Consider the following 22372-nt stretch of genomic DNA (forward strand, 5'->3'; position numbering starts at 1 on the left):
GAGTTCCTCCGCACCTCTAAAGTACCTGTAAGTACTACATAGTACTAGTACTACTACTAATAGTACTACTAGTAATACTACTAATACTACTGCTGGAGTTCCTCCGCACCTCTAAAGTACCTGTAAGTACTACAAAGTATTAGTACTACTACTAATAATACTACTACTACTACTAATACTCTGCTCGAGTTCCTCCGCACCTCTAAAGTACCTGTAAGTACTACATAGTACTAGTACTACTACTAATAGTACTACTACTAATACTAATACTACTGCTGGAGTTCCTACGCACCTCTAAAGTACCTGTAAGTACTTATACTAGTACTACTACTACTAGTACTACTACAAATACTACTAATACTAATACTACTGCTGGAGTTCCTGAGGACCTCCAAAGTACCTGTAAGTACTTATACTACTAGTACTACTACTACTACAACTAGTACTACTACTGCTGGAGTTCCTGAGGACCTCCAAAGTACCTGTAAGTACTACACAGTACTAGTACTACTACTAGTAGTACTACGTACTAATACTATATACTACGAATACTACTCTACTGGAGTTCCTGCGGACCTCTAAAGTACCTGTAAGTACTACAAAGTACTAGGACTACTACTACTACACTCTAAAGCACCTGTAAGTAATACTACTACACTCTGAGGTACTAGTACTTTACTGTAGTACAGTTTGAGGTACATACTGTAATACTTTAATACCTTACTTTCCTCTCTGTGTGTGTGTGTGTGTGTGTGTGTGTGTGTGTGTTCTCTCTCTGTGTGTGTGTGTGTGTGTGTGTGTGTGTGTGTCTCTCTCTGTGTGTGTGTGTGTGTGTGTCTCTCTCTGTGTGTGTGTGTGTGTGTGTGTCTCTGTGTGTGTGTGTGTGTGTGTGTCTCTCTCTGTGTGTGTGTGTGTGTGTGTGTCTCTGTGTGTGTGTGTGTGTGTGTGTGTGTGTGTGTAGTACGCTGGTATCAACATCGGACCTGTCCATAAGAGGGATGTGATGAAAGCGTCGACGATGCTGGAACACGACATGCAGTACGTATCAGACCTACTGATGATGATGATGATGATTGATGAGAAGATGATGATGATGATGATGATGAAGGTGCAGCAGCAGTAAATCTTGTCTCTGTCTGCAGGTACGCGGTGATCCTGGCGTTCGACGTGAAGGTGGAGAGAGAGAGTCAGGAGATGGCCCGACAGTCTGGAGTTCGAATCTTCTCGGCTGAGATCATTATCATCTGTTTGATGCTTTCACTAAGTTCAGAGAAGATTACAAGAAAGCCAAGCAGGACGAGTTCAAGTGAGGACACACACACTGCTTCTCTTCTCTCATGCTTTTATTTTGAAGGAAAGGAAAGGAGGAGGAAAGGAGGGAGGAAGGAAGGAAGGAAAGGAGGAAGAGAGGATGGGAGGGAAAAAAGAAAAGAGGAAGGGAGGAAGGATTTATTTATATTTGATCCTTTATCTTGATTCAAGTCTAAGGAGGGAGGGAGGATGGAAGGAAAGGGAGGAAGGAGGAAGGGAGAGAGGGAGGAAAGGAGGAAGAAAGAAGGAAGGGAGAAAGGAGGAGGGAGGGAGGGAGGAAGGATGGAAGGGAGGAAGAAGGAAGGAAAGGAGGGAGGGAGGAATGAGGGAAAGGAGAAGGATGCAAGGGAGGAGGGAAGGAGGGAAAGGAGGAAGGATGGAAGGAAGGAAGGAAAGGAAGGGAGGAGGGAGGAAGAAGGAAGGAAAGGAAAGAAGGGAGGGAAGGATGCTTCCTCCCTCCTTTCCTTCCTTCTTCTCCTTGACTCGAGGACAACAGGAGGATTAATAGGCGCTGTAATTGTGTGTATTTAATTTGTGTGTGTGTGTGTCTCTCTCTGTGTGTGTGTGTGTGTGTGTGTGTGTGTGTGTTTCTCTGTGTGTGTGTGTGTGTGTGTGTGTGTGTGTTTCTCTGTGTGTGTGTGTGTTTCTCTCTCTCTGTGTGTGTGTGTCTGTGTGTGTGTGTGTGTGTGTGTGTGTGTGTGTGTGTGTGTGTGTGTGTGTGTGTGTGTTCAGACACGTGGCGGTGTTCCCGGTAGCTTCGTGTCTTCCTCAGTTCATCTTTAACTCCAGAGATCCCATCGTCATCGGCGTTAACGTGGACGCCGGCGTCCTGCATCAGGGAACGCCGCTTCTGCGTCCCCAGCAAAGGGGTGAGTGATGAAGATGATGATGAAGATGATGATGATGAAGATGATAGTTCACACATCACTTCCTGGGTTTTAATAATCAGTCAGTAAACTCAGGCTGGAAACTCTGCTCTTTTATTTACAGTTAAAAACATTTCACCATGTGTTTCAGAGCTGCAGTGACTTCCTGTCTGAGCTTTCAAAATAAAAGATGATGATGATAGTTCACACATCACTTCCTGGTTTTTATAATCAGTCAGTAAACTCAGGCTGGAAACATTTCACTGTGTTTCAGCTTCTGTTAAAGTAACAGAGCTGCAGTGACTTCCTGTCTGAGCTTTTCAAAATAAAAGCTTTGTTATTGAGCGCTTTTCATTTTTATTAATAAACAAAGTTGGGGCTGTAAAATTGCAGGAGATGGGTCTAAAATATGTGTGTGTTTCCTTCCTTCCTTCTCTTCCCTCCTTCCTTCCTTCTGTTTTTCCTTCCTTCCTTCGTGTCTTCTTTTTCTTCCCTCCTTCTTTCCTTCCTACTTTCCTACCTTCCTTCCTTCGTGTCTTATTTCCCTTCCTTCCTTCCATCTCTTCCCTCCTTCCTTCCTTCTGTCTTTCCTTCCTTCCTTCTGTCTTTCCTTCCTTCCTTCTTTCCTTCTGTCTTTCCTTCCTTCGTGTCTTTTTTTCCTTCCTTCCTTCTTCCTTCTGTCTTTCCTTCCTCCTTTCCTTCCTTCCTCCTGTCTTTCCTTCCTTCCTTCTTTCCTTCTGTCTTTCCTTCTTTCGTGTCTTTTTTTTCCTTCCTTCCTTCCTTCCCTCCCTCCCTCCTTCCTTCTCTTCCTTCCCTCCTTCCTTCCTTCCTTCCTTCCTTATGCATGTGTCTGTGTGTGTTCCAGTTTGTGGACATCGGCGTGGTAACGAGCATCGAGGTGAATCACAAGTCGGTGGAAAGCGCCAAGAAAGGCAAGAGATCTGCATCAAGATCGAGCCGATCCCGGGGAGTCGCCCAAGATGTACGGACGCCACTTTGAGGCCACCGACATCATCGTGAGCAAGGTAACCCTTCCTTCCTTCCTTCCTTCCTTCCTTCCTTCCTTCCTTCCTTCCTTCCTTCTCTTTCCTTCCTTCTTTCCTTCCTTCCTTCTGTCTTTCCCTCCTCCTTTCCTCCTTCTTTCCGTCCTTCCTTCCTTCTGTCTTTCCCTCCTCCTTTCCTCCTCCTTTCCTTCCTTCCTTCCTTCTGTCTTTCCCTCCTTCTTTCCTTCCTTCCTTCTTTCCTTCCTTCTTCCTGTCTTTCCTTCCTTCTTTCCTTCCTTCCTTCTCTTTCCTTCCTTCTTTCCTTCCTTCCGTCTGTCTTCCCTCCTTCTTTCCTTCCTTCCTTATGTCTTTCCCTCCTTCTTTCCTTCCTTCCTTCCTTCCTTCTGTCTTTCCCTCCTTCCTTCCTTCTCTCCGTCCTTCTTCCTTCCTTCTGTCTTTCCCTCCTTCTTTCCTTCCTTCCTTCTTTCCTTCCTTCTTCCTGTCTTTCCTTCCTTCTTTCCGTCCTTCCTTCCTTCTCTTCCCTCCTTCTTTCCTTCCTTCCTTCTTTCCTTCCTTCCCTCCGTCTTTCCTTCCTTCTCTCCTTCCGTCTTTCCTTCCTTCTCTCCTTCCTTCCTTCCTTCTGTCTTTCCTTCCTTCCTTCCTTCCTTCTGTCTTTCCCTCCTTCCCTTCCTTCTCTTCCCTCCTTTCTTTCCTTCCCTCCTTCCTTCCTTCCCTCCGTCTTTCCTTCCTTCCTTCTGTCTTTTCGTCCTTCCTTCTCTCCTTCCTTCCTTCCTTCTGTCTTTCCTTCCTTCCTTCCTTCCTTCCTTCCTTCTGTCTTTCCCTCCTTCCCTTCCTTCTCTTCCTCCTTTCTTTCCTTCCCTCCTTCCTTCCTTCCCTCCGTCTTTCCTTCCTTCCTTCCTTCTGTCTTTCGTCCTTCCCTCCTTCCTTCCTTCCTTCCTTCTGTCTTTTCGTCCTTCTTTCCTTGCTTCCTTCCTTCCTTCCATCTTTTTAATGATGCATGTGAGGGTTAAACACTTTCAGTCGAGGTTTTAAAGACGAGTTTTAACTTTTATTAAACATTTAACGGAGGAAATGAATGCGTGCTGCTGCTGCTTCGTCTCCGTCGCCGTGGTTACTAGAAAAGCTCGGAAAGACGCGAGTTCGTAATCAGCTGAAACATTTTTAGAAGACGAGACAGAAATGAAAGAAAGAAAGGAAGAGATGAAGAGTAAAGAAAAGTAAAGACAAGAAGAGGTAAGAAGAGAAATAATAGAAATAAGAGGTTTTACATTATTCACATTTTCCTTCCTTCCTTCTTTCCCTCCTTTCCTTCCTTCCTTCCTTCTTTTTAATGATCTGATCCTCATCAGACTATTAGCAGCTTTTAAACAGTATGTGAGGTTTACACTCTTATAAAACACTTTAAAGTCCAACTTCAGATTATAAATAGTTTCAAACTTCCTTTCCTTCCTTCCTTCCTTCCCTCCTTCTCTCCTTCTGTCCCTCCTTCTTTCCTTCCTTGCTTCTGTCTTTCCTTCCTTCCTTCTGTTCTCCTCCTTTCCTTCCTTCCTTCCTGCCTTCCTTCCTTCCTTCTTCCCTCCTCCTTTCCTTCCTTCCCTCCTTCCTTCCTTCCTTCCTTCCCTCCTCCTTTCCTTCCTTCCTTCCTCCCTCCCTCCTTCTTTCCTTCCTTCCTTCCTTCTCTTCCCTGCTTCCTTTTCCTTCCTCCCTCCCTGCTTTCCTTCTTCCTCCCTCCTTCCTCCCTCCCTTCCCTCCTTCTCTTCCCTCCTCCTTTCCCTTCTCTTCCCTCCTTCTTTCTTTCCTTCCTTCTGTTCTCTCCTCCTTTCCTTCCTTCTCTTTCTTCCTTCCTTCCTTCCATCTGGTCCTCATCAGACTATTTGCAGCTTTTAAATATCACTCTAACTTCTAAACTCTGATAAAACACTTTCAGTCGAGGTTTTAAAGTCCAACTTCAGATTATAAATATTCCCAAACATCATGATTCACGTCTAACTTTGGGAACTAAAACCTTCCCAGCGTTCCCAGCGTTCCCAGTTTGGTCTCATCCTCTCTCATGTGTGTGTTTCAGATCACTCGATCATCCTTCCCTCCTTCTTTCCTCCCTCCTTTCCTTCCTTCCTTCTTTCCTTCCTTCCTTCTCCTCCCTCCTGCTCTCCTTTCCTTCCCTACTTCTCTTCCCTTCTTCTTTCCTTCCTTCTTTTCCCCCCTCCTTTCCTTCCTTCCTCCCTCCTTTCCGTCCTTCCTTCCTTCCTTCTCTTCCCTCCTCCTTTCCTTCCTTCCCTCCTTCTCTTCCCTCCTCCTTTCCTTCCTTCCCTTCCCTCCTTCTCTCCTTCCTTCCTTCTCTTCCCTCCTCCTTTCCTTCCTTCTCTTTCCTTCTTTCCTTCCTTCTCTTCCCTCCTCCTTTCCTTCCTTCTCTTCCCTCCTTCTCTCCTTCCTTCCTTCTCTTCCCTGCTTTCCTTCTCTTCCCTCCATCCTTCTCTTCCCTCCATCCTTCTCTTCCTTCTCTTCCCTCCTCCTTTCCTTCCTTCCTTCTTTCCTTCCTTCCTTCTCCTCCCTCCTGCTCTCCTTCCTTCCCTCATTCTCTTCCCTTCTTTCCTTCCTTCTCTTCCCTCCTCCTTTCCTTCCTTCCTTCTTTCCTTCCTTCCTTCTCCTCCCTCCTGCTCTCCTTCCTTCCCTCATTCTCTTCCCTCCTCCTTTCCTTCCTTCTCTTTCCTTCTTTCCTTCCTTCTCTTCCCTCCTTCTCTCCTTCCTTCCTTTTCTTCCCTGCTTTCCTTCTCTTCCCTCCTTCTCTTCCCTCCATCCTTCTCTTCCCTCCTTCCCTCCTTCCATCTTTTTAATGAACCGGTCATCTTCAGTATGTGAGGGTTAAACTTTATAAAACACTTTCAGTCGAGGTTTTAAAGTCCAACTTCAGATTATAAATATTCCCAAACATCATGATTCACGTCTAACTTTGGGAACTAAAACGTTCCCAGTGTTCCCAGTGTTCCCAGCGTTCCCAGCGTTCCCAGTTTCATCTCATCCTCTCTGTGTCTGTGTTTCAGATCACTCGAGCCTCCATCGACGCTCTGAAGAACTGGTTCAGAGACGAGATGCAGAAGTCCGACTGGCAGCTGATCATGGAGCTGAAGAAAACCTTCGAGATCATCTGAGGGGAGGAATTTAAAAAAAACGAGGACGACGAACGACGGCAAAAAAAAAAAACTACGGCAAACGGAGAGGGACAAAAAAAAAGACAAAAAAAAAGCAAAAAAAAAAAATACGAATAAAGACGTGAAAGTGTTTTTCTGTGAGAAACGAACAGTTTTTTCCACTGTTGTAAACAGTGATAGCTTAGACACACACACATGCACACACATGCACACGCACACATGCACACACACACACACACATGCACACGCACACACACACACACACACACACACACACACAGTATTCCAACGTGCCTGTTCTTCAGCTACAACGTTGTGTTATTACTCTTTCTTCTTGTTCTCCGCTCTGATTTGTGGCTGCTGCTTCGTCTCCCTCCTCCTCCTCTTCATCATCCTCCTCCTCCTCCTCCTCCTAACGAGCTTAACGAGCCTCGCCCAGGTGCATTGTGGGATTATATTTAAAGAGAACAAGCAGCACCACTTGGAGGGGAAGAGAGTTTTTCTTTTCATTGAGGCGGTCGAGCTGAAAGACTTTGAGGAGGCGACTCAGCGTTGATGGTTTTTGCTGTGCGGTTTGTCGGCCATGTTGGAGGTCGGCGTGGCGACGGGGGAGGGGAGGGGAGGGGAGGAGGGGGGGAAGGTCACCTCTGAAATTTTAAACTCTGTTTTTGCTGCAAATGCTGATGTAATAAATTCCCATGATTCTGATGAAACTGGGTTTTCAGTTTGGTTCTGTTACACGTCTGCAGAAGAAGAATTCACGTACGATGATTTTAAACGTACGTACGATCATTTTAAACGTACGATTTTAAACATACGTACGATGATTTTAAACGTATGTACGATGATTTTAAACGTATGTACGATCATTTTAAACGTACGATTTTAAACATACGTACGATGATTTTAAACGTACGTACGATCATTTTAAACGTACGATTTTAAACATAGGTACGATCATTTTCAACATACGTACGATGATTTACATACGTACAATAGTTTTAAACTTACGTACAATAGTTTTAAACTTACGTACGATGGTTTTAAACTTACGTACAATGATTTTAAACGTACGTACGATCATTTTAAACGTACGATTTTAAACATACGTATGATGATTTTAAACACGTACAATATACATATGTATGATTTTAAACATAGGTACGATCATTTTCAACATACGTACGATGATTTTAAACTTACGTACAATAGTTTTAAACTCACGTACGATGATTTTAAACTTACGTACAATAGTTTTAAACTTACGTACGATGATTTTAAACTTACGTACAATAGTTTTAAACTTACGTACAATAGTTTTAAACTTACGTACAATGATTTTAAACTTACGTACGATGGTTTTAAACTTACGCACGATGATTTACATATATACGATAATTTTAAACATGTATGATGTTTCCAGCTGACTTCCTACCTTCATCCTTCCTTCCTTCTGTCCTTCCTTCCTCCTTTCCTTCCTTCCTCTCTATCTTTCTTTGCTTCCTTCCTTCCTTCCTACCTTCATCTGTCCTTCCTTCTCTTCCTTCCCTCCTTCCTTCCTTCATCTGTCCTTCCTTCCTTCCTCTCTTTCCTTCCTCCCTCCCTCCTTCCTACCTTCATCTGTCCTTCCTTCCTTCTCTTCCTTCCCTCCCTCCTTCCTTCCTTCCATCTGTCCTTCCTTCCTCCCTATCTTTCCTTCCTTCTTTTCCTTCCGTCCTCTCTATCTTTCTTTGCTTCCTTCCTTCCTTTCTTCCTACCATCTGTCCTTCCTTCCTTTCTTCCTACCATCTGTCCTTCTTTCCTTCCTTCCTACCTTCATCTGTCCTTCCTTCCTTCTCTTCCTTCCCTCCCTCCTTCCTTCCTTCCATCTGTCCTTCCTTCCTCCCTATCTTTCCTTCCTTCTTTTCCTTCCGTCCTCTCTATCTTTCTTTGCTTCCTTCCTTCCTTTCTTCCTACCATCTGTCCTTCCTTCCTTTCTTCCTACCATCTGTCCTTCTTTCCTTCCTTCCTACCTTCATCTGTCCTTCCTTCCTTCTCTTCCTTCCCTCCCTCCTTCCTACCTACCACCTGTCCTTCCTTCCTTCCTCCTTTCCTTCCTTCCTTCCCTCCTTCCTCCCTATCTTTCATTCCTTCTTTTCCTTCCTTCCTCTCTTTCTTTGCTTCCTTTCTTCCTTCCTTCCTTCCTTCCTTCCTGTATGTGACCCTTTAATGAATCTCAGTTTAAACCTTCCAGATTTAGTGAATCATAGAAATCAAAAGTGTCTCTGAGGAGAAACAAGTTGTTCGACATATTTAATAGAAACATTTTCATGTACAACAAACATTTAAACTTTTATTTTACTTCATTTTTAAAAATATATTAATTAAAATCAATCTTGTTAAAGTGCTGAAATCGTCCTCTTGGGGTTTCTTTTTAATGTCTTTACTGTTGAAGACTTAAATAATCCAGAAGTTACATTAAAATAATAAATATGTAGTTCGTGATTTTGTCCGTCAGACGGCGGCCGGGATGAAAAGTCCGTGAAGGTCCAAGTGAACGCTGGCGGGAATCTCAGCGCGGGCGATCTCCTCGAAGGTTTTGGCGTCGAGGACGAGCAAAAACGGAGAGATTTTGGGATCCGGAGAGATGACGGACGACAAGATCACACCTGCAGAGAAAGAGAGAGAAGAAGAAGTGATGAAATGATGCTGCGTTAAACTCAGGCCGGGAGTTCTGGTCCTCTGAAAAGAAGCCAACCAGGAAGTAAATTAGAGCTGCATTCTATCAAAAGGCCACCAGGGGGCGACCGTCTCTATACAAGTCAATGGAGAATTCACCAACTTCTCACTTGATTTCTAACCTCAGTAAACGTTTTCAAAATGTGTTTATGGTCTCAATCGCTAGTTTAAAACCGTTGTGTCGTCCTCCCGGGTCAAATTGACCCTGTCTGTTTTGACTGTTCCTCCATCCCTCCTTCTTTCCTTCCCTCCTTCCTTCCTTCCTCCCTCCTTTCCTTCCTTCCTTCCTTCGTCCCTCCTTTTCTTCCATCCCTCCTTCTTTCCTTCCCTCCTTCCTCTCCTTTCCTTCCATCCTCCCCTCCCTCCTTTCCTTCCTTCCTTCCCTCCTCCTTCCCTCCCTCCTTTCCTTCTTCTTCCCTTCCTTCCTCCTTTCCTTCCCTCCTTCCTTCTTTCCTCCCTTCCTTCCTCCCTCCTTTCCTTCCATCCTTCCCTCCCTCCTTTCCTTCTTCTTCCCTTCCTTCCTCCTTTCCGTCCTTCCTTCCTTCCTTCCCTCCCTCCTTCATTCCTTCCCTCCTCCTTCCCTCCACCTTTTCTTCTTCCCTTCCTTCCTCCTTTCCTTCCTTCGTCCCTCCCATCCTTCCTTCCTTCCTTGACTTGAGGACAGCAGGAGGTTTAAAGCCTTCTTCAATGCAGTATGATGTTCATTTGGGACATTTTGGCCTCCCTGATTTTATATGTGACGATAAAGCAGGGTATGCATTAGGGCGTGGCTACGTCCTGATTGACAGGTTGATTGACCAATGTCCTCCAGATCCAGCCCTCGTAACCATAGCAACCTCCCTGCTCCGCTCATGACTCCGCCTCATGCCCATATAAGTAGGATCTGTGTTTTTATTTTTCCCAGCATGCACCTGAATTTTTCAAGATGGCGCTGCCTAGATTAGAAACTATTGGCTTCCGAGCAGCAGTCCACAAACCAATGGGTGACGTCACAGATGTTACGTCCATTTCTTCTATACAGTCTATGGTTACACCGAACCAAAGTTTGTTTCTGTTTTTGGTAGAAGAAGACGAAGAAACTCACCGTCGTCTTCCTCCTTGGCGCCCGGCGACGCAACGAACACCGGCTCTGACGGGAAACAGTTCTCCTTCTGCCACAACGTGTGTTTCCTGCTGACTACGTCGAATTTGGCGATCTGTTGAATGGAAGAGCGAAACAGGAAGTCAGGCTGAGATGATGTGATTTAGGTTTTAAAAAAGTAAGAGCAGAAACGGAAGAGAGGAGGGAAGGAAGGAAGGAAATAGTGAAGGAAGGAAGGATGGGGCTGATGGAGGGAAGGAAGGAAGGAAGGATAGATGGAATGAAGGACAGATGGTAAGAAGGAAGGAAGGAAAGACAGATGGTAAGAAGGAAGGGAGGATGAAAGGAAGGAAGGACAGATGGCAAGAAGGAAGGATGGAGGGAAGGAAGAGCGAAATAGGAAGTCAGGCTGCGATGATGTGATTTAGGTTTTCAAAGTAAGAGCAGAAATGGAGGGAAGGAAAAGAAGACTGGAAGGAAAGTGGGCCTGATTGGACTCCTTGGCGGGCCTGTTCTGGCCCATGTGCCTCATGTTTAACCCCTCCTGGTTTAGATAATGATGATGTCATTGTTACCTGGTTGGGATTAGGCGTGAAGTCCACTCTGGAGCCGTAGACGTAGCGGTACTTCTTAGTGTTGAACTTGTAGTTGATGCCTGGAAGCTCCAAACCTGAAGAAGGAAAAGTATTTAATCATTAATCAGTCTTAACCCTCCTGTTGTCCTCGAGTCGAGGAAGGAAAGGAGGGAGGAAAGGAGGGAGGGAGGGAGGGAGGAAGGTAGAAAGAAGGAAGGGAGGGAAGAAGGAAGGAGGGAGGAAGAAGGAAGGAAAGGTGGGAGGCAGGAAAGGAGGAAGGAAGGACGGAGGAAAGAAGGAAGGAAGAAGGAAGGAAAGGAAGGAGGGAGGAAGGATGGCGGAAAGAAGGAAGGAAAGGAGGGAGGGAGAAGGAAGGAAGGGAGGTAGGTAGGTAGACGGAAGGGAGGGAGGGAAGAAGGAAGGAGGGAGGAAGAAGGAAGGAAAGGACGGAAGAAAGAAGGAAGGAAAGGAGGGAGGAAGGACAGAGGAAAGGAGGGAGGAAGAAGGAAGGAAAGGAAGAAGGAAGGAAAGGACGGAAGAAAGAAGGAAGGAAAGGAGGGAGGAAGGACAGAGGAAAGGAGGGAGGAAGAAGGAAGGAAAGGAAGGAGGAAGGAAGGACGAAGGAAAGAAGGAAGGAAAGGAGGGAGGGAGAAGGAAGGAAGGGAGGGAGGAAGGACAGAGGGAGGAAGGAAGGAAGGAAAGGAGGGGACGAAGAAGGAAGGAAAGGGAGGCAGGTAGGTAGACGGAAGGAAGGGAGGGAGGGAAGAAGGAAGGAGGGAGGAAGAAGGAAGGGAGGGAGGAAAGGACGGAAGAAAGAAGGAAGGAAAGGAGGGAGGAAGCACAGAGGAAAGGAGGGAGGAAGAAGGAAGGAAAGTCTCGTACCTTCGAACAGAGAGTCTGGTTTGCAGTAAACCGATCCGTCTTCCTGCATCATCGCCGTTGCCGTCGTGTCCGTCAGCGTCACTAAGTTACTTCCTCTCGGAGAGTCCTGTAGAAGAAGATACGTTAGACTCTTAACGCGGTTCGTAGACGCTAGCGCTAACTGTTAGCTATTCCGTGATGTTTCAGTGAGACTCGTTTCCTTCCTTCCTTCCTTCCTTCCTTCTGTCTTTCCTTCCTTCCTTCCTCCCTTCTTTCTCTTCCCTCCTTCCTTCCTTCCTTCTGTCTTCTCTTCCCTCTTCCTTTCCTTCCTTCCTTCCTTCTCTTCCCTCCTTCCTTCCTTCTCTTCCCTTCCTCCTTCCTTCTCTTCCTTCCTTCCTTCCTTCTCTTCCCTCCTTCCTTCTCTTCCCTCCTTCTTTCCTTCCATCCTTCTGTCTTTCCTTCCTTCCCTCCTTCCTTCCGTCTTTCCTTCCTTCCTTCCTTCCTTCCTTCCGTCTTTCCTTCCTTCCTTCTCTTCCTCCTTCCCTCCTTCCTTCCTTCTCTTCCCTCCGTCCTTTCCTTCCTTCCTTCCTTCCTTCCTTCCTTAGTTAGCTATGTCGTGATGTTTCGGTGAGACTCGTACCTTGTTCCTTCTTCCTTCCTTCTGTCTTTCCTTCCTTCCCTTCCTTTCCTTCCTTAGCTTCCTTGGTTAGCTATTTCGTACATTTTGGTGAGACTCGTACCTTGCTAACGTTGAGCGGAAGCACGAACCGCTGGACGACCGGCGGCGAGAAGCTGCTGACGGACTCGGTGAAGTCGTCTCCGGACTTCCTCAGGTTGCGTAGGTAGAACATGTCGTACAGGTTGCTGTCTTTGTACGTGATCATGTCGAACACAACGTGGCCGTCGTCCTCGTAGGCGTTGACGTGGTGGAAGACGACCAACGCGTCGCCGTAGTAACGCGTGGAAACCGCCTTCCCCGTCTTCCTGTTGATGACGTGGAACAAAGTCTGAGAAAGGAAGAGAGAGAATCCTGTTAATGAGGAAAGGAGGGGAAGGAAGGAAAGACTGAAGGACAGATGGAGGGAAGGAGGGAAAAAATGAAGAAAATAGAGGAAAGAGGAAGTGACAAAGGAAGGAAGGATGGACAGATGGAAGGAAGGAAGGGGGGAAGGAAGAGAAGAAAAGAAGGAAGGAGGGACGGGCAGATGGAGGGAAAGAAGAAACAGGGAAGGAAAGAAGGGAGGAAGGACAGATGGAAGGAAGAGAAGGAAGGAAGGGCAGATGGAAGGAAGGAATGAAGGACAGATGGAGGAAAGGAAGAAAGGGGGGAAGGGAGGAAGTGAAGAAGGACAGAAGGAAGGAAGGATGGACAGATGGAAGGAAGGAAGAATGGAGGAAGGAAGGAAGGAAGGACAGATGGAAGGAAGGAAGAGAAAACAAGGAAGGGAGGAAAGGAAGAGTAGGAAAGAAAGGAGGGATGGACAGATGGAAGGAAGGACAGATGGAAGGAGGGAAGGAAGAAAAGACAGATGGAAGGAAGGAAGAGAAAGAAGAAAGGACAGATGGAGGGAAGAGAAGGAAAGAAGGAAGGAGGGACGGACAGATGGAGGGAAGAGAAGGAAAGAAGGAAGGAGGGACGGACAGATGGAGGGAAGGAAAGAAGGAAGGAAGGACAGATGGGGGAAGGAAAGAAGGAAGGACAGATGGAGTGAAGAAATAATCGTAATAATAATTATTGTGAATAGTTTAGCTAGCAGTCCGATCTTTCCTCCGTCAGAGTGAGTTCTTTAGTTTAATCGTAATAATTATCGTGAATAGTTTAGCTAGCAGTCCGATCTTTCCTCCGTCAGAGTGAGTTCTTCGTTAGTTTAATCGTAATAATTATCGTGAATAGTTTAGCTAGCAGTCCGATCTTTCCTCCGTCAGAGTGAGTTCTTCGTTAGTTTAATCGTAATAATTATCGTGAATAGTTTAGCTAGCAGTCCGATCTTTCCTCCGTCAGAGTGAGTTCTTTAGTTTAATCGTAATAATTATCGTGAATAGTTTAGCTAGCAGTCCGATCTTTCCTCCGTCAGAGTGAGTTCTTCGTTAGTTTAACCGTAATAATTATCGTGATTGTTTAGCTAGCAGTCCGATCTTTCCTCCGTCAGAGTGAGTTCTTCGTTAGTTTAATCGTAATAATTATCGTGAATAGTTTAGCTAGCAGTCCGATCTTTCCTCCGTCAGCGTGAGTTCTTCATTAGTTTAATCGGAATAATTATCGTGAATAGTTTAGCTAGCAGTCCGATCTTTCCTCCGTCAGAGTGAGTTCTTTAGTTTAATCGTAATAATTATCGTGAATAGTTTAGCTAGCAGTCCGATCTTTCCTCCGTCAGAGTGAGTTCTTCGTTAGTTTAATCGTAATAATTATCGTGAATAGTTTAGCTAGCAGTCCGATCTTTCCTCCGTCAGAGTGAGTTCTTCATTAGTTTAATCGTAATAATTATCGTGAATAGTTTAGCTAGCAGTCCGATCTTTCCTCCGTCAGAGTGAGTTCTTTAGTTTAATCGTAATAATTATCGTGAATAGTTTAGCTAGCAGTCCGATCTTTCCTCCGTCAGAGTGAGTTCTTCGTTAGTTTAATCGTAATAATTATCGTTAATAGTTTAGCTAGCAGTCCGATCTTTCCTCCGTCAGCGTGAGTTCAATCTCTTACGATGTCGTCCTTGTCGAGCTTGAGGCAGCTCCCCCAGTTGACTCCTCGGAAGTAGGCGGTGGCCAGTTTGACGATGTCGAGTTTGAACGGCTGCTCCACGAACACGACGTAGTTCTCCGTCATGCCGAAGCTGTGGAAGTAGCTCGGGAACAACGTGGAGCGGAACGGAATCGAACAGATCTGCTGCACGTTGCTCAGCGCCGGCTTCTTCTTCTTCTCTTTATCTGAAACACACGGTTAGGACTGGGTTAACGTTAGACCGGGGGGGGGGGGGGGGCAAACATGAGGCCCGGGGGCCAGAACCCGGCCGCCGAGGGAGCCAATCCGGCCCACTTTCCCTTTCTTTCTTTCTTTTTTCCTTCTTTCCTTCCTTCCTTCCTCCCTTTCTTTCTTTCTTTTTTCCTTCCTTCCTTCCTGCCTCCCTCCCTCCCTCCCTCCTCCTCCCTTTCTTCCTTTCCTTCCTTCCTTCCTTCTGTCCTTCCTCCCTTTCTTTCTTTTTTCCTTCTTTCCTTCCTTCCATCTGGCCTTTCTTCCTTCCTTCCATTTGTCCTTCCTCCCTTTCATTGTTTCTTTTCCTTCATTCCTTCCATCTGTCCTTCCTTCCTCCCTCCCCTTCTTCCTTCCTTCCATCTGTCCTTCCTTCCTTCCTTCCTTCCTCTCTCTCTCCCTTTCTTCCTTCCTTCCATTTGCCCTTCTTCCTTCCATTTGTCCTTCCTCCCTTCCTTCCATCTGTCCTTCCTTCCTTCCATCTGTCCTTCTTTCTGTCCTTCCTCCCTTTCTTTCTTTTTCCCTTCTTTCCTTCCTTTGTTCCTTCCTGTCCTTCCATCTGTCCTTCTTCCCTCCCTTTCTTTCTTTCTATTTTCCTTCCTTCCTTCCTTCCATCTTTCCTTCCTGTCTTGTTTTCCTTCCTTCCATCTGTCCTTCCTCCCCTTCTTTCTTTTTTCCTTCCTTCCTCCCTTTCTTCCTTCCTTCCATCTGTCCTTCCTCCCTTTCTTTCTTTTTTCCTTCTTTCCTTCAATCGCTCCTTCCATCTTTTTAATGATCCGACCCACATGAGATCAGCTTGGTCTGTATGTGGCCCTTGAATGAAGATGAGTTTGACCCCCCCCCCCTGGTTTAGAGGACAGACTGTACCTGAGCCGTCTGCCGGGACTTTGAAGATGACGTATTTGGGCAAACCGAAGCTCATGAGCGCGGTTCCCATGTTGTACGTGTTTCCCTCGTCGTCGTAGTGAGGATGAGCCGTCGCTAAGTTCAGAGCGATGTGGCTCCGATAGTTCACCTGGAAGTTAAACATGATGATTATATAAAGAGCTGAGTCGTGTTCTGGGTTGCGTGCTAAGAGGGAAATAGATAAATACGTAGAGTTCTGGAAATTACGAGAATAAAGTCGTAATATTACGAGAAATAGAGTCATAATGTTAGGAGAATAAAGTCGTAACCAGTGATTTATTATTACGACTTTATTCTGCTAATATTACGACTTTATTCTGCTAATGTTACGACTTTATTCTGCTAATGTTACGACTTTATTCTCGTAATGTTACGACTTTATTCTGCTAATATTACGACTTTATTATCTTAATATTACGACTTTATTCTCCTAATATTACGACTTTATTCTCTTAATATTACGACTTTATTCTCCTAATATTACGACTTTATTCTCCTCATATTACGACTTTATTCTCTTAATATTATGACTTTATTCTCGTAATGTTACGACTTTATTCTGGTAATATTACGACTTTATTCTCCTCATATTACGACTTTATTCTCTTAATATAACGACTTTATTCTGCTAATGTTACGACTTTATTCTCGTAATGTTACGACTTTATTCTCGTAATGTTACGACTTTATTCTGCTAATATTACGACTTTATTCTCCTAATATTACGACTTTATTCTCCTAATATTACGACTTTATTCTCTTAATATTACGACTTTATTCTCCTAATATTACGACTTTATTCTGCTAATATTACGACTTTATTCTCCTCATATTACGACTTTATTCTCTTAATATTATGACTTTATTCTCGTAATGTTACGACTTTATTCTCCTCATATTACGACTTTATTCTCTTAATATTACGACTTTATTCTGCTAATATTACGACTTTATTCTCTTAATGTTACGACTTTATTCTCCTCATATTACGACTTTATTCTGCTAATATTACGACTTTATTCTCTTAATATTACGACTTTATTCTGCTAATATTACGACTTTATTCTGCTAATATTACGACTTTATTCTCTTAATGTTACGACTTTATTCTCTTAATATTACGACTTTATTCTCGTAATGTTACGACTTTATTCTCTTAATATTACGACTTTATTCTCCTCATATTACGACTTTATTCTGCTAATATTACGACTTTATTCTCCTCATATTACGACTTTATTCTCTTAATATTACGACTTTATTCTGCTAATATTACGACTTTATTCTCGTAATATTACAACTTTATTCTCCTAATATTACGACTTTATTCTCGTAATATTACGACTTTATTCTGCTAATATTACGACTTTATTCTGCTAATATTACGACTTTATTCTCGTAATTTCCCCAGAATCATTTTTTCTCTTCGTCTGGCCCTAATGCTGTTCGTAGTTGGATGGTTACCTTGGCGACGGTTTCCAGGGTATCCGGGTCGACCTGGTTGATGTAGTTGATCTCGGAGGAAGCGTAGTAATCCCGACCGTAGCGGATGATGTTGATCAAGTTGTTGTCGGTGAAGTCGGGAATAACGTTGCAGAGATGAGAGAACGTTCTGGTGAGAAGAGAGAGAGAAGAACAGTAACAACCTTCCTTCCTTTCTTCCTCTCCTCCCTTCCTTCTCTTCCTTCCTTCTTTCCTTCCTTCCTTCCATCTTTCCTTCCTTCCTTCCATCTTTCCTCCTCTTCCTTCCTTCCTTCCTTCCTTCTGTCCTTTCTTTTGTTCCTTCCTTTCTTCCATCTGTCCTTTCTTTCTTCCTTCCTTCTTTCCTTCATCTGTCCTTTCTTTCTTCCTTCATCTGTCCTTTCTTCCTTCCTTCTCTTCCTTCCTTCCATCTTTCCTCCTCTACCTTCCTTCCTTCCTTCCTTCCTTCCTTCCTTCCACCTGTCCTTTATTTCTTCCTTCCTTCCTTCCTTCTCTTCCTTCCTTCCTTCCTTCATCTGTCCTTTCTTTCTTCCTTCATCTGTCCTTTCTTCCTTCCTTCTCTTCCTTCCTTCCTTCCTTCCTTCCTTCTGTCCTTTCTTCCATCTGTCCTTTCTTTCTTCCTTCCTTCCTTTCTTCCTTCCTTCCTTCCTTCCACCTGTCTTTCATTTTTTCCTTCCTTCCTTCCTTCCACCTGTCTTTCATTTTTTCCTTCCTTCCTTCCTTCCTTCCTTCCTTCCTTCCACCTGTCTTTCATTTTTTCCTTCCTTCCTTCCTTCCTTCCTTCCTTCCTTCCTTCCTTCCACCTGTCCTTTATTTCTTCCTTCCTTCCTTCCTTCTCTTCCTTCCTTCTGTCCTTTCTTCCATCTGTCCTTTCTTTCTTCCTTCCTTCCTTTCTTCCTTCCTTCCTTCCTTCCACCTGTCTTTCATTTTTTCCTTCCTTCCTTCCTTCCACCTGTCTTTCATTTTTTCCTTCCTTCCTTCCTTCCTTCCTTCCTTCCTTCCACCTGTCTTTCATTTTTTCCTTCCTTCCTTCCTTCCTTCCTTCCACCTGTCCTTTATTTCTTCCTTCCTTCCTTCCTTCTCTTCCTTCCTTCCTTCATCTGTCCTTTCTTTCTTCCTTCATCTGTCCTTTCTTCCTTCCTTCTCTTCCTTATAGATGGAATCTTTCCTTCCTTCCTTCCTTCCTTCCTTCCATCTTTCCTTCCTTCCTTCCTTCCTTATAGGTTTTGATTATGGCTGGGCAATATATTGATATTCTCCATTGACTTGTATAGAGACGGTCGCCCCCTGGTGGCCTTTTGATAGAATGCAGCTCTAAGTTACTTCCTGGTTGGCCTCATTTCAGAGGACCAGAACTCTCCGTCTGATCTCTACGTGACTCTTGGAGGACTCTACCTGGAGAAGATGTTTTCCTTCCTTCCTTCCCTTCTCTCCTTCCTTCCTTCCATCCTTCCATCCTTCTTTCCTTACAACCTCCAGCCTCTCTCATTCTTTCCTTCCTTCCTTCCTTCCTTCCTTCCATCCTTCTTTCCTTCCAACCTCCTTCCTTCCTCCCTCCTTTCCTTCCTTCCTTCCTGCTTTCCTCCCTCCCTCCTCCCTCCTTTCCTTCCTTCCTTCCTTCTTTCCTCCCTCCCTCCTCCCTCCTTTCCTTCCTTCCTTCCTCCTTTCCTTCCGCTCTTGTTTCCTTCCTTCCTTCCTCCTTTCCTTCCGCTCTTGTTTCCTTCCTTCCCTCCTCCCTCCTTTCTTTCCTTCCTCCCTCCCTTCCTTCCTCCTTCCCTTCCTTCCTCCCTCGTTTCCTTCCTCCCTTCCCTCCTCCCTTCTTTCCTTCCTTCCAACCTCCAGTGTCTCTCATTCCTTCCATCCTTTCCTTCTTTCTTTCCTTCCTTCCTTTCCTTCCTCCCTCCCTCCCTCCCTCCCTTCCCTCCTCCCTTCTTTCCTTCCTTCATCCCTCCCTTCCTTCCTTCCTCCCTCCTTTCCTTCCTTCCTCCCTTCCTACAGGCAACAGGAAGTTGAGTACCGATACTGGACTGAAGCAGACCTCTACGGACCTCTTTCCTTCCTCCCTCCCTCCCTCCCTCCCTCCCTCCCTTCCCTCCTCCCTTCTTTCCTTCCTTCATCCCTCCCTTCCTTCCTTCCTTCCTTCCTCCCTTCCTTCCTCCCATCTCTACCTGGAGAAGATGTTCTTGCAGGGGTCGGGGTAGATCATCGTTCCAAACTCGGAGACGACGATCCGATCGGCTGCGATGTTTTTCTTGTACGTGTCGCTCTTCAGGAACTTACTTCTGTAAAACACCTCGCCTGAAAAGACATCGACACCACCAGAGATCAGATCTGTCACGTTCCTCGAGTCCTCGGGTCACCCTCGGGAGACGTTCGACTCACCGTCGCTGAAGGTGAAGCTGTGGATGAGTGACATGCCATCGAACCAGTGGTTGTACTCGCTGCTTCCTACGGAGAACAGAGCCGGTCCGTTCCTCAGCAGCGTTCCCTGCAGCCAGGCGGGGAGCGAGCCTGCAGCAGGGGTCAAAGGTCAAAGGTCAGAGGTCAATTACAACCACACAACATGTCCCAAAAAATATGAATATTTGGAGGTGATGAAGGGAGGAGGGAGGGAAGGAAGGAAATGAGGGAGGAAGGAAATGAAGGAGGGGGAAGGGAAGAAGGAAGGAAACCTTCCCTCCTCCCTCCTTTCTACCATCCTCCTTTCCTTCCGCCCTTGTTTCCTTCCTTCCCTCCTCCCTCCTTTCCTTCCTTCCTCTCATTTCCTTCCTTCCTTCCCTCCTCCCTCCTTTCCTTCCTTCCTCTCACTTCCTTCCTTTCTTCCCTCCTCCCTTGTATAATAATCAGATGTTTTCTCACCTTTTATTTGAGCTTTTACCGGCTCCGGTGTTTCCTTCCCATTTGTGGTGTAAACTTCCATATTTCTGGTTTACTTCCTGTTTCGTCTTCGCCCGGTTGACTCCAATATACACTCCAATATAGCCTCCAACACTCTGATATAGCCTCCGTCTCTCCAATATAGCCTCAGTCTCTCTTAAATAGCCTTGGCCGCTCTGATATAGCCTCCGTAGCTCTTAAATAGCTTCCAACGCTCTTATATAGCCTCCGTCTCTCTACGTAAGCCTGTAAACTGTGCTGATTACATAACAGGATGGATGTGGACTTCACTCTCTGTGTGTCGGCGTCGTCGTGTGTTAACCTCTGACCTCCTTTGGAAACACAAAGCGTCACAGCTCAGCTTCACTACGTTGGAGCCTTTAATAATAAATATATCCAATGCATTAATATATATATAATAAATCAAGTGTTATATAGAGAGTTAAATGTCTTAATATGAGGTGTCTTTATTGGCGTTTCTATGACAACGCTGCCGTTATCAGTCGACACACATAACAACCTTTAATCTAAATTGATATATTATCTGCTCGTGCTTTTATTTTGAAGTTTGGAAGTGCTGCTGGGTGAATCCTTGACCTGGAGAGATAATGAGATCTGACAGCAGAGATATTCTCCAACTGCTCCGAGTCAAATGATCTTCAGTCTGTTTACTTCACCTGGATAAAGTTTTTAAAAAGGAAGATTTTATAAATATAATAAAATATAAATCAGTTCCTTTAAGTAACAAGTATTAATAAAACGTATCTATTCTGCATTCCAGTTAAATAAAATTGACCCCGTCTGTTTTGACTGTTCCTTCTTTCCTTCCTCCCTTCCTTCTTTTCTCACTCACTCCTCCTCACTTCCTTCCCTCCTCCCTCATTTCCTTCCTTCCTTCCCTCCTCCCTTGTTTCCTTCCTTGATCCTTCCTCCCTCCTTTCCTTTTCCTTCCTCCCTCCTTTCCTTCCTTCCTTCCCTTCTACCTCTCTCTCTTCCCTCCTTTCCTTCCTTCCTTCTTTACTCCCTTCCTTCCTCTCTCCCTTGCATCCTCCCTCCTTTCCTTCCTTCCTTCCTTCCTTCCTTCCTTCCTTCTTTACCTATAAATCAGGGTTATGTATCAGCTCTCGATACCTTTTAAGTATTAATAAAACTTCTCCAGTCTGCATTCAATCCTTTTTTTCTGCAGAACTAGAAATAATGTGACTTTTTACTACAGTTAAATAAAATAGAAACACAGGTTTAAAATCCCTCCCTTCCTTCCTTCTTTCCTTCCTTCCTCCTTTCCTATGTCCTTCTTTCCTTCCTTCCTCCCTTCCCTCCTTCCTCCCTCCTTTCCTTCCTTTCTTCTGTCCTTCCTCCCTCCCTCTCTGTCCTCCCTTCCTTCTTTCCTTCCTCCATCCTGCTTTCTTCCTTCCTTCCTTCCTTCCATCTGTGCTTCCTCTCTCCTTCTCTCTTTCTTTCCTTCTTCTCCCTTTCTTCCTTCCTTCTGTCCTTCCTCCCCCCTACCTTCCTCTCTTTCTTCTTCTCTCCTTCTTTCCTCCCTCCCTCCTACTTTCTTTCCTTCCTTACTTCTTTCCTCCGTTGTTCGTTCGTTCCTTCTTTCCTATGTCCTTCTTTCCTTCCTTCCTCCCTCCCTCCTACCTTCTTTCCTCCCTCCCTCCCTCCTACCTTCCTTCCTTACATACTTCTTTCCTCCATCCTTCCTTCCTACCTTCTTTATTTCCTTTCCTCCCTTCCTTCCTTCCGTCCTCCATCCCCCTTTCTTCCTTCTGTCGTTCCTTCCTTCCTCCATCCCTGCCTTCTTTCCTTTACTCCCTTCCTCCCTTCCTTCCTTGACTCGAACACAACAGGAGGGTTAATCTACTGGTATCTCTATAACTTAATGAAATATGTAATTATAAAAAAATAAAATATAAAATTATATTTGGCTCGTAGAGAACAACAGGAAACAGGAAAGACTAATAAATGACAATAAGTGAAAATCTGCTTCCTTGTTTCCATAAAAGGTTAAAAACAGAGTTAATAAGAACCAAGCAGTTTATTTAAAGATGTTTTCTATCTGAGCGTTACATCACTGGCTGAGCGTCTGCAGACCTTCAGACCTTCAGACCCTCCGGCCGGCCGTATCTCTCCTTGTGTAATTGGTTAAATCAGTTTATGAGTTTTTACAGCAGCTTTTATCAGAGTTCAGGCCGACGCTGCTGCAGCTGCACGTAGAGACACGCCGACGCTGCTGCAGCTGCACGTAGAGACACGCTGCTGCAGCTGCACGTAGAGACACGCCGACGCTGCTGCAGCTGCACGTAGAGACACGCTGAGGCTGCTGCAGCTGCACGTAGAGACACGCTGAGGCTGCTGCAGCTGCACGTAGAGACACGCTGAGGCTGCTGCAGCTGCACGTAGAGACACGCTGCTGCAGCTGCACGTAGAGACACGCTGCTGCAGCTGCACGTAGAGACACGCTGCTGCAGCTGCACGTAGAGACACGCTGCTGCAGCTGCACGTAGAGACACGCTGCTGCAGCTGCACGTAGAGACACGCTGCTGCAGCTGCACGTAGAGACACGCTGCTGCAGCTGCA

At 45.2% G+C, this 22372-nt stretch overlaps 2 protein-coding genes across 2 annotated transcripts in view; one reads left to right on the plus strand and one right to left on the minus strand.

Moving 5' to 3' along the window:
- Positions 1-6906, plus strand: part of eif5b (eukaryotic translation initiation factor 5B) — a 30340-nt gene extending 23434 nt beyond the window's left edge. The window contains 10 exon segments of the mRNA XM_053314813.1: positions 87-122; positions 962-1038; positions 1143-1234; positions 1237-1306; positions 2044-2161; positions 2163-2180; positions 3043-3109; positions 3112-3135; positions 3138-3202; positions 6223-6906. Of these exon segments, the coding sequence (XP_053170788.1) occupies positions 87-122; positions 962-1038; positions 1143-1234; positions 1237-1306; positions 2044-2161; positions 2163-2180; positions 3043-3109; positions 3112-3135; positions 3138-3202; positions 6223-6330 (675 nt within the window). The 3' untranslated portion in view covers positions 6331-6906.
- Positions 6907-8613: 1707 nt separating this feature from the next.
- Positions 8614-19835, minus strand: bco1l (beta-carotene oxygenase 1, like). The gene is made up of 11 exons (XM_053314814.1): positions 19775-19835; positions 19298-19426; positions 19084-19213; positions 16898-17045; positions 15395-15542; positions 14261-14484; positions 12306-12572; positions 11587-11692; positions 10705-10799; positions 10133-10244; positions 8614-8978 (listed from the first exon to the last, which is right to left on the minus strand). The coding sequence occupies exons 1-11, from the start codon at positions 19833-19835 to the stop codon at positions 8824-8826; spliced, it is 1575 nt and encodes a 524-aa protein (XP_053170789.1). The 3' UTR covers positions 8614-8823.
- Between the last annotated feature and the right edge of the window lie 2537 nt (positions 19836-22372).

The sequence above is a fragment of the Scomber japonicus genome, chromosome 24 (genome assembly GCF_027409825.1).
Source record: "Scomber japonicus isolate fScoJap1 chromosome 24, fScoJap1.pri, whole genome shotgun sequence".
In the NCBI taxonomy this organism is placed as follows: Eukaryota; Metazoa; Chordata; class Actinopteri; order Scombriformes; family Scombridae; genus Scomber; species Scomber japonicus.